At 37.5% G+C, this 14,041-nt stretch overlaps 1 protein-coding gene across 13 annotated transcripts in view; it reads left to right on the plus strand.

The window, feature by feature from the left end:
- Positions 1-14,041, plus strand: part of Mhcl (Myosin heavy chain-like) — a 113,304-nt gene that overhangs the window by 46,773 nt on the left and 52,490 nt on the right. For 10 of the 13 annotated variants that reach the window (XR_015537245.1, XR_015537241.1, XR_015537246.1 and 7 more), the window contains 4 exons: positions 8,853-9,065; positions 11,279-11,455; positions 12,154-12,354; positions 13,497-13,649. Coding sequence is in view for 3 of the 13 variants with exons in the window: in XM_022069990.2 (XP_021925682.2) it covers positions 8,853-9,065; positions 11,279-11,455; positions 12,154-12,354; positions 13,497-13,649 (744 nt within the window). In the remaining 10 variants the exon portion in view is untranslated. The remainder of the gene's footprint in view (positions 1-8,852; positions 9,066-11,278; positions 11,456-12,153; positions 12,355-13,496; positions 13,650-14,041) is intronic. The other 3 variants (XR_015537248.1, XR_015537250.1, XM_087356472.1) reach the window with 1 other exon arrangement.

Below are 14,041 nucleotides of genomic sequence, written 5' to 3' on the forward strand. Positions count from 1 at the left end.
ACAGCTTCTGTACTGAAAAGACAAATTCCGTGTTCGGAAGACACTCCTTTTCTGAGTCTACGAGTGTGTCCACCCGGGCGACTGATTCGTCACGTTTTATGTCACAAACAGTTTATTCTCCTCAGTAGCTTTCTGAAACGAACGTTGTTTATATGGTCTCCAGACATCAGCGGTGGGTCTTTGTCGTGCCGAATGCAGTGGTATTCCTCATGTCTCCGGACGAAAACCGAGGAAGTACATAGAAACTGGCTACGACCTCTCCTTCCATGTCTTTGATTTTTACCATTCGTGTGACCATGCCCGATAACACGTTGTGTGATCTTGGGCTATGAAATAGCGCCGTTGAATAACCTATGAATGAGTAATAGTTATAGATAGGCCATGGCCACTTCTTTCTGTGTCCTACCCAGTTCATAATTATCCTGCTATTTGATACTAATCTGTTTAGTTGACGAAGCGTCATTAAATAAAGGACGAAAGAAACATAAATCGCCAACAAATAAGGAACAAATAATCTGAGCTGCACGTTGTGTGAACAGCAATGCAAAGACACATTTGTATCCGCAGCAAAACGAAGCTGATTGTTAGTGTTAATATCTTCCTTTCTGTTTATATAGAAAATACATACTTACGTAACCAATATGAATTAATTTGACAATCATTATAAATGTTATTGAAGGATAATGAATGTTAATGTGATTCAGTACATCTATGATATTAAGTCTAGATCTCAAATCTAGAGCATATGAGTAGAAAGAGGCTGTAGTAACATTCAACTGTTATATGTCTTATGCAAGACTTGATGGTCGTATTACGCATTCTGTGATATGAGGAAAATATATTTATAATTTGTCCCGCTGTAGGATTAGTATCAGTTTTGAGTGAGCATCGCCGTTAATACCGTTGTTAAATTGCAAGGAACGCACGTGGATAATATGCTTACTCCAAATTGGGGTACATCATTTCATCTTTCGTAGAAGGATCTTTCTCATCCATACTCGTTTCAGAACCTGACAGGACAATTTATTCATCGGCGTATGGAATGTCTTTTACAGCTCTGTATCAGTTGCACGTTTATTTGCTGGCAAAGGATGATTCTGTTATGACTAATGTAGCCGATAAAGGAATAGCATACCGAAGTCTGTTAACGAAGTTAGCATTTAAATGATCCTTTTACGAAACGCATTCAGTTTGTGGCCTCATTTTCCCTTGGCAGTCAGTCACATGTTTTTGTCGTTATGTTGCGCCTGAGCGGTGCCCCAGGAACTTAAATCTACACGATGGTCGTGAAAAGAGTAATGCCCCACAGTTCTTTTCTCGTTGTACATTTGTTGAAGAAAAGTGAAGCTTATAAAATTAGCCGTTTGATTGATCACATCCGTGATACTTTTCGTTTCAGTGGCTCTACGCAAATTTAGAATTAACACGGTTTGAAAAATATGTCTCTTGTTTTTGCATTGTGTCTTGCTTCGAGAATGTATTAAATGAAATTATTGATATTCCAGTATAATCCAGAACGAAGGACAGTATACATTCATATACATTCAGTTATTAATTGAGTTTTCTCTTTCTTGCAGGTGAGTGTTTGGTCGTCACTTCAGGAGCTGCTGTTGGGTGGGTAGCCGTTGATATGGTAACGTACAGTATACACGTTGTCTGTTGTAGGTAGGGATCCCTTTATTCGGCTCATATAAGCACACGAATGCCTAACGAGGGTATAGGGAAGACTGCCTTTCGTCGTAATTTTTTGCAGTAACCATCGAAGTTTGATACTAAGGATCTGAAACCCCCCCCCCCTCCCCCCGGTCGAATGAAATGTGAATGGAAGCTTCTGCGCATTAAGTTTCGTGTTCAAACGAAAACATACAGCTTCTGCACTAACTATAAGTGCATATATTCTTTCAATTCAGTCCGCGTAAGGAAATATAACGAACAAATCAACCGGTTTTCAGAAGGGGCGAACCTTAAGACCACAGAGAAACACTAATTAGCAAAGAACATATTTGGAAAGTATCCGTACTTTACGTTTCAGCGTAATGTCACACTCTTGCTGTCTTAATCTGTAAAGCGTTGATTACGTACGTACTCTTCTGCCTGTATGTATTTTTATTTTCCAGGATCTGATCACGACTTAAAATTATACAGCTTGAATTATCATGATTGTGGATATCGGAATAGCATTTTTTTTCGGTGTAGAATCCAGTCTCTTGAGGAGAGTTACTTCGTGAAAGCTTGTGGGCATCAAGGTCCGCGAAAGAATCATGTTTCATTGCCAGCCGGGCATCTCGGATCGAAATATGCGTTAAGGCAGCTCAGTACGACATTGTAGATTTCATTAGATGGCCTGTGTCAGTGGTTTTTGACCTTTTCTAATACACGGACCAAGGAAATTATTTTTCTGAGAACCAGTACCCCATCTATCTCTTATTATTGTATGCAGTAATGTAAAAAATTCAGATTTTTACGAGCATGTCTTAGTATGTGTATTTGCAGTTTGAAAATTAATATTTTTGTGTGATATTAAAGTAAAATAGACGTCATAATAAACCAAATTAAACATAGAATTTAAAATATTTGTAATCTGTTTACTTGCGAAATCTAATACTGGTAGGAGTGAAGCACGAAAGAATATAATGGACTACTGCATTTCATATTATTTTCGATAGAAGCCTTTGTGAAAGGGCCTTAAATTAGAACTAACGAAAATTTCCGTAAAATCACTTCCGTTGTTAGAAATGTTGATCTCCCACTTGTGCCACACTTCTAAGTGGAAGGTCTTTGATCTCTCAGAAATAACCCGCTGTTCTGAGAAGGTTTTCATTCGAGGAAGTTCGTAGAATAAACATATACATGTATGTTTGTATTGCAGCGCCATGCTGCGGTTATAATTGACACATTTTAATGTTCCGTATGTTTGACAAGAGGGAGAATCTGATTTGATTAACACAGGTACCTCAGAATATTGTGAGCTCATTAACATTTCCGTTAAAGTATATTCAAACATACACGTATTAATGCATTTATGACAATTTCAGTATATAATTCTTAATTTATAATATAATTATGATTTTTATTTTTTTATACTTTATGTAGTTATGATTCGTTCAGTTACATAATAAGTAGACGGTTAATAAATATACGCATGTTAATTTGAAATAATAGTATGTGGCAATGTTACGAGGTGTGTCACTTTGGGACACAGCCATTGCCTCGTCCTTGTAACACACTGGGCAACTCCGAGCATTTCCGTTCTTTTTTCTTTTTTCTACTCGAGAATGCAAATTAGGAGGAATCTTTCCGTGAAAGTGAAGTGTTGGTGCCTCTCTGCTTCGGCTGAATGTTGGGTCATTTCACCGTTTCTACACTGCGAGGAATGCCACGTCTCGATTGATTAAGGGTTCAGATCTCATCTAACATCGCCACGGATTGTCAGAATTTGCACAGACCTTTGACTAGTCATTCTCAGCGTGCATTTGTTTATCGACACAGTAACTCATATGGAGATCGAATGTATTTTGGTAGGATTCCGCACGTTCTTCGCAACCCTTTCACGTTTCCATGGATGTCCATTTGTCCTCTGATTCATTTAGACGTTCAAGATAGTGGGCACGTATTATTATATTTTCACGAAATTTGGGTATGAAGATACTGTCATAATATTCGGTTCTTTGCACCCAGCATTTCCAGCTAGCTGGCAGCGCGAACATCTCTCATGAGGACGTATACAACCGGAAACGAAGATTTTAGTTTCCGTGTGTCGGCCACAATTTCTTACAGGTGAACGTGATAGGTTGCGATAGGTATTATTGTAAATTATTCTAATTAAGTTTCCTTCAGTTATGGTTTGAAATAAGATCTTCTAGCGGGCTGTAGCGAAGTCCTGCCAGGTGTTTCGATGATTGTTTCAGTCTCCATCGTCACGGATAATCGCCTGAGAAGACTTCATTGCATTCTATCGACTCGACCACCATGGTAACTGTCCCGAAATGTCGCCACGGGTTATTATGAATTCAGCAGACGTAGCTTTCCTGGTCTGGCGAGCCAGACTACTTCTGTTCGATTTCTTTTGTGCACACACAATAGATCTAGATACTGGACAGAAACTGAAGCGATCAAGGTCCCATTGTTATATTAAATCCTTGTCATTGGAAGAGACGTAAAAACTAATGTTGGAAAACGTTTGTATCATTTCAAATTCCATAACAGTAAGGTAGACGAACTATCGAGTTGTATGAGTTATCCTAAGTTATTCTTTTTACATTGAGCAAATTCAAGAGAGAAACACGTCGAACTTTTGAAATTATCGAACGTTTTTCGTCAAAAATTGCAGCTGCTCGTTCTGAGAATTTTTGTAACGAAACAATTGAAACGTGTTGGGATGTGTTTGGTCTATGAAGTTTGTAATATGCATCCGTCATTTATGATCATGTGGTCCAGTTGTCTGGTACCCAGGCTAGCTGTCCCGCGGTAGCTCCGACCAAGGACCGCAGTAAATAAATCACTTGCCATGCGTAATCGGTAGAGTGTATGTATATTTAAACCTTGCCTGCTCACTCAGTTCGACGAACCTCTCATCCTTGTGTTAAACTTAAATATTAAACGTTATATGTGCTTCATTTCCTGAACAGAAATAAACGTAATCTTGAATGTTCTTCTTACTTGACAGCCACGTTCTATGTAACTTGCTTGCTTGCAGAAGCAACGAATGTGTTTATTATACCAGTTCAGTAGTTCACATTACAGAAAAGTGAACGTTGGATACACTGGATGTATTACTCTCGCTAGAATCTTTTAAAATATGCAAGCCTATAACGTTACCCATTGTTTTGTATGGGCGTGAAACCTAGTCTTTCACATTAAATGAAGAACACAGGTTGAGTGTGATTGAGAAAACGTTGCTTAGGATAGCTTTGAACTTAAGAGGAATGAAGTGTCGAGAGGCTGGAGAAAACTGCATAATAAGGAAATATTAGCATGATAGGTCAAGGTTATGGCAAGGTCACGACAATATCAGCCCAAGGGTTTTGCGGGATAGAAGCCCCGTAAAATTTTTAGGGTGAGATTTGCGGTATGTTACACGCATGGGGATGAGAAATACACGCAGAATTGTGGTTGCCATGCTTGAACGGAAGAGACCAGTCAGAACACCTGCGTAGGTGACACGATAATATTAAAATTGTTGTCGGAGAAATTTGGTTTTGGGTTGTGCATTGGGTTAATCTGGCAGGTTGTGGGCTTTCATGGACACGATTATAAATATTGAGGTTCCATAAAAGACGTGAAGATTTTTTTGACCAGCTGAGCATTCTGTTGCCTTGTCAGTAGGGTCTCTGTTCCGTGGATTTTGTAGCTTCTCATGCGGCATTTTGTGAGGAGATAGAAGAGTCAGTACGTTTGTTAATAAACTTCGTGTGATAGTAGCAGGCGCCAGTGGTGAGAGTTTTTATTTAATTTTATTTTTGATAGCTTCTGTTTTTAAGTGGATCAAAAGGGGCAAATGCTGTCCCATGGGCACATGCAGTAAACATATGTACTGTTAAATAACACTCCCACCATTTTCTTTAGTCTTTCACGTGCTGTGGCAGGCCAGCATCTGGTGTAAAAACTGTTTGTGTTAGTCTAATCATTGCTAGAGGAGCCGTTTCTGTGCTTTCTTAGACTGCTCCGAAACCACATGTATGTTTATTTTCAGACAGATTTAAAACAGGCTTGACGTCTGATATCTTGTTGCCATTCTCGGCTTAATTAACGTCTAGAGATTTCATTCTTTATGCTGATGAACCATGTAATGAAATTAGCGCGGATGCAGACTATTAAAATTTTTTAACTTTGCGAGCGTTTTAATTTTGTGTCCACGGGAAGTTTCTGTGTGTGTAAATGGAGTACCGCTTGGCACAAGAAATGACGTTTAACTGAGTGGATCCTTTTAAAATCCATTGCCATTGTTTAAAAAAAGTATTCTTTTGAGCCACTCGGTATTTTAAAACGTGTTAAGTAGACGAGAATACACAAAAGAGTAATTAGTAGGTCGATAATTGTCTAATAATCTCTACTACATGCAGCTGGCCGTCAGGAACATTTTTTTACATCTTATCTGTATGGTGAGTTCTATAGAGAGTCTTGAACCAGTTTAATAAGAATGGTTATGGAAATCGGGTCTACGACATATTGAGACGCTGTAAGGATTAAACCAATCTCAGTCTGCCATTATGCGAGAGCTTGATCATCTCCTTCGCACAGCCTGTTCTTTTAAGTTCCATTTTAATATTATCCTCCCATCTCCTTGAAAGAGACGGGACAGACTCATTAAGTCCTTGTATATTTATCATCGTCCCATCTTATTCGGCGCTTTGTACCTTTGTTGAAAGAGCTTCGTAAAGAGGCGAAGGAGAGATGTACTCTTTAGAGTTTACTAAAATACCAAGGGCGATGACGTCAGTAGGGCAACTAAGGGACTAACAAAAGCAACAGTGGTGTCCTAAGTCTTTGGCGCAACAATGCAATCCGAGGCCAAGTAATAAGATTCAAGTTCGTGCAGCGACAGTATAATCCACTGTTATTGTTTCAACAGTGTGATGAAAGGCGAACAGACAGACAGACAGACAGAGAGACATGGATGGGCCCCATAAGGTGTTCTTCGCTTACGCTAAAGCAAAGAACACCTCATAACCAATAATAATGAGTCCATTTGAGTGTAAAATATATTTTATTAATGGAAGGACAAAAAATTCAGACAGGGTGTATTTTCTGGAATTATGATGCAGCATGTGGCACCTTTACCGACATCACTTGTAGATTTCTGTGGTTTTCCCCAGTCTCTCCAGCGAATGAAGCCTTCTCCTTCCCAATTTTTACCTGCATATCATCATGACCATTTTTCACATCGTTCATCATGATGTAGCCCCATTAGTTGAAGCAGCGTCGTTAAATAACTTAGTAGTTTTGATGTCATTTCACGCTGTTTTGGTAGGTTCGCCTCTGGCCATCTCACTGTCTGTAGGCAGCTGAGTAATGGACCATAGGCCGTGTCTAATCTTGTAAGTGCATAACGATCTTGAATAACGTACCCATAATAACCATTAGCCCACGAGCTGACACAAACTCTGTATCAGACGTTCCTGGTTGCATGCGCTCTCTTATTTCTTGACGAATCGTTACCATAATTAACATAATTGCCAGTCCTAAAAATATGACTTGAGTTTGTTTCTATTTTATCTTTTGCTATCACATTTCTCTACTTAATCTCCAATATTGCAATTGTGTGTTGGTGTTTGGAAGCCATTCCTCCAGTTGATGCCTGTGTTTAAGGGAGCTCTTGCCTGAATTCTTGTTCTGCGTATCTGAACGGACAAGGTCGCTAAAGCGAGGTCACCACATCACATTTTGCGAATGTTTTTATGTGAGGTTCGAACAGGCATTACTGTAAAAATCTTCCATTACTGATAGGAGATGTGCATAAGAAGTTTGTTATTTTTGATGTTTCCGTCATCAGTCAGCGGGGGGCGTGAAAGTTACTATCGCAGATACAGAAACTAACTTTATGCAAAGAGTCCTGTTTAATAAGAGCCTTCCTCCTCTGCTACTTGATGACGGAAACATCCAATTTTCGAAACGTCGTGTTTGAAAAAATTAACAGCAGTCAGTGTACAAAATAATCAGTCCATCATGGTTATGTTGAGGAGAAGAGTTGAACTGTTTCCGAAATGTCGTGACGGAAACACATTTGCTTGATCCTGATTTCTAGTTCTGGGCACCTCACCTGCTGTCGGTCATGTTGCGGACACAGGGCGTGCGATTCTGAGGACAATGGGTGGCTTACGAGCTTACGCCCACGGAAGGATTGTCGTGTGTGACTTGAATGCTAGCTGAGCTGCGCTTGGAAGAGGATGTAGTTTATTTTGTTGCGGTTCTAATATTCTCTCTCTGTTACGATTATTACATGTACAGTCCCTTCTCGAAACAGTAGATTTCTCGTGTTGAGTATCTCCTGTCGAAGAGGCACGGATCAACTATGATTGGTAAATGTCTGCAGTAACTGTATTAATATGAGGTAGCATTCTCTTCGAATTTAGAGAAAAATTCAATTAAGATTGATCACAAATGGCTGTGCCATATGTGGCCTCTTACTGCAGAGACCCGGGTTAAATCCTGTGTGACTTAGTGACGAACTGGCACTGAAATAGGGTTCTCTCAGATGTCTTCAGTTCTTCCCTTGCTAATCACCATTTTACTATTGCTCCGTACTCTTTACCACCATATAGAGTGTGTGATAGCCCTGCCCAAACAGCCCTTCATCACAAGTTAGAGGGCTGTAACCTTGTCTTGAAGTGAAAGTATTTTTGTGTATTACTGTAAATATTTAAACTGTTTAAATACATTGCCACAATACGGTTTTAATATGCTCTTTGACCATCATTATCTGTAAAAAAAACCCAAGTCTTTTATGAAAGTTTCTCATCTTCATAAGAGAACATCATAACTTCTCAAAATTAAGAAAATGAGAATCCTGTGCCATTTAGTAGCTAAGACTGAACTGTTGTAAATTCATCAGCTCCCATTAGATTTCTTTGAGATATTATTTTTTCTTGAGAGCAACAAATTATGTTTATGTTACCAAAGGTTACATGTTTTTCCAATTTTTTCTTGTATAATCAGTATTTTTTTGTAAATTACCACTTTTCCATCTGTACACTATCAATTCTCATAAGATTACACAATTCTGGAAATTGATCTCCATAATTTCATTGTTTATTTACATTTTATCATCTGCGTAATTAAGATGACTTTAGGATGAAATACAGTGCTTGAGGAATGACCCACGTTTTTCAGAGCATCGTATTTTGTACTTTCAGCAGGCAAAATCAGAGGAGCAGCTTGCATCTGAGCGGGCCTGGCTGGAAGCAGAGAGACTGTGGCTAGTTCACCGCGTTGGCTTTTCTGCAGTCCGCAGGCTGCCAGAGGAATTCTCGGGAAGTGGTGGAGGTGACTCTGATGCTAGTAAGCTGCATGTACATCTGGAGGTGACTGGAGAGGTCTTGCAAGTAGATGATGACGATGTTGAAAAGGTAGGAGTTCAGTGTGAAACTATTTTACTCTGTTCCAAGCTAATTTTTGTTAGTTTATGTACCATAGTGATTATTTTGGGTATAGCCAATTTCTCCTCGGAGAAACATCGGAAGCATAGGTATCAGTGTTCATATGTGCAGTATCTGTGTGCATGTGCACATGTGTCTGTGTTGTTTTGTAACTGTGAAGGCTGTAAATGGTAGATTATTGATATATTGTTTCTGTTCCCTAAGAATAATTTTTCAAACCAATTGGCTGATATTTTGAGAAACTTGTTGCAAAAGTGATTTATAAATACCCCTTTAGTCTTTTTTTTAATTTCCTAGTATGATCAATGACAAGATGGTGTCCATATGAAAATGTGAGGCGAAAACTGTATTGCTATTTCATGTAGGGTACCAAAACAGTATGGTAAAGGGTGTTTAAAAATAAGCAGACTTTGTCAGAAATATACAAGTAATGTGATGAAATATAGTAACTTATATGGCTTGAGACAATGGAAGTTTATAATCACATTGCCCATCGGTGATAATTCTCACTTGTGCAGTTTTAATAGCACACAACTTAATTTGGTTTTATTGCAGGAATCAAAGCAATCATGGTGAGACCATAAAACAGTCTAATGTTTCTGATGTAGTACACACATCATGGAAAAAAGCTGCTAGCATCTTCTTCCCCTTACATCTGTCATCTGCAGCTGTATTGAACTCAGTGTAGTTAGAAAGTTGTATTATCACAGATCATACTCACATGACAGTTAGATGTGTGTACATATGTTGTATGAACTGTTTTTCCATGTGCTGGTGTCAACATAGTAATAATATGAAGTTTTGAAGTTATGTTTGACAGTGAACAAGTACTGTCTGTTACGCATCTGTAGTAGCAGAAATTTTGTTCAAGTTTAGATAATTCGTTGACTTATGCAATTTCTATATCAATAAGTCTTTCTGACTATGTGAAAACATTAATGGAAAAGTTTGGTTGGTTTTAGCTTCTGGCATCTGTGTCTTGTGTAGGTTGTGAATGTATGCATATTTCACACTTCAGCGTGGTTCAATTTACATTTTGAATACAAGCTGCAGCACAGTAGTCTTTACAGATAGGTTTCTAAGAAAGCTTAGGATGTGTGTGTCATTTAAATCAGTTGTTGACAGCAGCTTTATAGCAAGTTTGGTCTACAATTTGTCTGTATGTTAAGTCACAAATGGCCAGTGCAAAGAGCTCATTTGTTTGTGCCTCATTTATAATTCCAGGGTGGCTGGGCATGTTATAGGAATATCAGGCAATCTTTTGCTTAGTTAGTTTTATGGTGTTCAGTTCATTATATGTTGTGTCTTGATTGGCAGTCTGGTAACTAATTGTATTTGAATTTGAAACTTGTTTGAATAACATTTAAAAATTTAGTTCTTATCACAAAGAAAACATGTATCTCCATTGCAGAGATCAATTTGTCAGCGCTGTTTGGGGAAATAGTATCTCTTTATACAGAGAATCATACAAAACCCAAAAATACTCTCTCTGGGCAATTGCAGAGTTTCTGTTTGTTAAAGAAGGTGCTATTACAGTTTGTTCTTGCTGTTTTGATTACCCACATTTGGTCTTAGGTGCTTGGTGAACGTATGACGGAGTTGAAGCCACAAGGTTTTATGATTGTGTCCATGTAGGAGTGGGAAGTCCTGCCACTTCATGATGGATATAATTTTAGATGTGTCAGACATTCTGTTTACCAGGTAGCTAGTTTGCAGAATTTTGAAGTAGTACACTTGGTCATTGTCATAATATTATAGCACGGCAGACAATATGTGAATGATGTTTGAAGATTCCATTTATATCCTGACTCATGGGAAAACCCTTTTCATCCTCTGCTAAGCCACATTTTCTCTTTTTGCTGGCCATCACTTTCCAGGCACACTGTTATCAAAATTAACATATTGAGTGATTAGTAAGAGGAAAAACTTGCTCACAGTGGGAAAAGAACCAGTACTGTGTAACAGTGAGCACAGTAATTTTAGGGTGCATAGTAAAACCTTGCAAGCTCCAAGATGATCAAGATCTGGCAACTCAGCTTACCCAAGCAATACTGACACTTCCTTGCTGGAGAAGGGTGGAGAAGATTCCCCAATCTATGAAAACAGATGCAGCTCTCTGGCCTCAACCATGGGTTTTAGATTTGTTGGTCCTATAATATATATTTATTTCTTGCTTGTTGCAGGCAAATCCCCCACAGTTTGATCGAGCTGAAGATCTGGCTCATCTGCGCTATGTGAATGAATCTAGTGTGCTGCATACATTAAGGCAGCGTTATGGCAGCAATCTTATCCATACTTACGCTGGTGGGTCCATGGTTATTATCAACCCCATGGCTCCTCTTGCTATTCATTCCGAAAAGGTTAGCTATGTGCTCCTAAGTATCACATTTATACCATGTTGCAGGTTAATCTCTTTAGTATTTGCTTCTTTAGAGTTTTTGGGCACTATTGCAAAATCTCTTCAACAGTTACCTATTTGTTCCATAGTCATTATATCAAAACAGTATGTCAAATGAAAAAATTATACAGAATGTGGTAAACAGTCCCTTCACTTTCTTCTGATTACACTAATTATTGTGTATTATAGACAGTGATGTTGGTGTAATGAGGGCTGAAGCGCTTATATCTGTATAAAATAACATCCAGTATAATTAAAATTTGTTGGTCTATGAAAGGATTGTTTACTCTCAAAGCAACTCAGTTTGAAGGGTTATAAGAATATGGTAAGTCTTTAAATTATGTTTGGATTTTAGAAATAACTCCAATGTAATTAATATTTCAAATTTTTTTTATCCTGAGCAGAGTTGATATATGCTTTTATGCATGCTGATGGGATGACACTGTAAAGTGGATGGATATGTGCATACATTTTACTGAGAAAAATGTCTAAAAATACAAGCATGAATTAAACATGCATTGAAATTAAAGGGACACAAATATAATTCTCCTTCCATATATTCTAAACTGTTTTAAAGAATATGTCACAAACCAGTCCGTTACAAACTTAAGCACATCTTGTTCCAAATATGTAATTAAAGTGCAAGTGATTTTGTACCAGGTGGTGCACATGTTCCGAGGATGTAAGTCAGAGGATATGCCACCACACATCTACTCACTGGCCCAGTCTGCATACCATGGTATGCTGGCATCCAGGAGGGACCATTCTGTTGTTCTACTGGGACGCAGTGGAAGTGGCAAGACAACCAACTTCAAACATGTGCTTCACTATTTGGTGCTTGCTGCTGGTGCTGTCAACAAGGTACCTACTGGCTCACTAACTCGCTTAGGATGTTATTTTTTGCTTTCAGTTTTAGTGATGAAATAATTTTATTGCAAATCCTAGGTACGTTTTCAATTTAGTACATGTTTAGTATTTTAATTACACAGAGGGCTCCATGCACTGAATAGTTCTCAGAATCAGACCTAATAGTGCTATCTGTACCATGGATTATTTCACTGAGTAGTTAGGTTCTTTAGTTGTGAAATTGAAACTTGGCAGTTTAGTTGCTCAAATTAAAGTCGGCAGTGATCACAGCTAACAAACTGATATGTGTAACATGTTGACTGACGCACTGAGTTCTGAATAATTTTCGTCAAATTTCTTATAATTTTCAGCTTAGGCTAAAATTGTTGTTACAGTTTTGGTTACTTGTAAAACATTGTAGTATATCTTTGGTTTTGGTTCTTTCTATAGGTCTGTTTGGAGAATGATCACCTCTGTGATATTAATATTCAAGTGAGACTTTCAGAGGAATGGTTATAACCCAAATTATAGAGCTGATTACATATCATGTTTAATTGTTTTCAATATAAATTACTTTTTATGAAAATTTGGTAGTAATTTTGAGGAGAGATAATAAGAAGTGATGGTAGTCATTTGACTCAATAATTTATGGAAATATTGAAATAACTATGAAAGTATGTCATTGTGAACAAGATCGTTATTATTATTGTTGTTGTCGACAATAGTGATAGAATGGAATGAAATGTTTTCAATATTGAAATTAAAATACATATATTTGCTACTTTCATAATTTGTTTTATTAATGTGTGAATGGGCCTTAGGAAAACAGTCTTCTAATATATTGCCTGTAGTTAGTGTGTAAGTATATATTAATTCATTAAAATTTTAAAAACAAGTGAACCTCTGACATCTGTTAAGTTCCAAATAAAGTAAAGGTATGTAAAAAGATATTACTCAAGTAATTTAATTCAATTTTTTGAACTTCTTATCTGATTTATATAATGAAATATGTAATTTTATGCCATTTATTTGTATTTCTTTGTACCAGTATATACGATTTATAGTAATGTTTGGTATATAATGGTTTCTTGAATTCCTTTTATATCACTGTTCCTTTTCTTTTTTAAAGCACTGATTTGGAATTGCCTGCATTCCAGGTTGTCACTGTAGAAAAGCTGAATGCCATAAGTATGGTGCTGGAAGCATTTGGAAACTCCCGGACTGTGCTCAACACCAATGCCACCCGCTACACACAGATATTCAGCCTTGACTATGACCAGTCAGGACAAATAGCTTCTGCTTCTGTTCAGGTTTGTGTTTTACACAGATTTAATTTTGTTATGATGTAGAGATGTGCATAGGTTACTTATTTTGAATTACGAGATAGGCGTTCCTTATCTAGACTGTTAAAATGTGTTTTTTGATATTTTAAACTTTCTTATTTAGGACCTGTAACCTATGACGAAGCCAGAACTTTGTGTATGTACAGAATACCAGGTCCAATCATTATTGGAATTCTATTTTAAGCTGTAGGTTCCCTCATAATTCACAATTATTTTTATTGGTATAGTGTCATTAAATAGCCTTTTAATTAGTCATTTATTGCTGCCTTTAGCAATATAATACTTTGTGTTTCTGTACTGTAAAAATTATATGTTTTAATTATGGAAAACCACTTGCTCCTGATAATTAATTTTTGTTT

Source organism: Zootermopsis nevadensis, unplaced genomic scaffold (genome assembly GCF_977971745.1).
Source record: "Zootermopsis nevadensis isolate Lab colony 2312 unplaced genomic scaffold, Znev_1.0 Znev_ptg000027l, whole genome shotgun sequence".
In the NCBI taxonomy this organism is placed as follows: Eukaryota; Metazoa; Arthropoda; class Insecta; order Blattodea; family Termopsidae; genus Zootermopsis; species Zootermopsis nevadensis.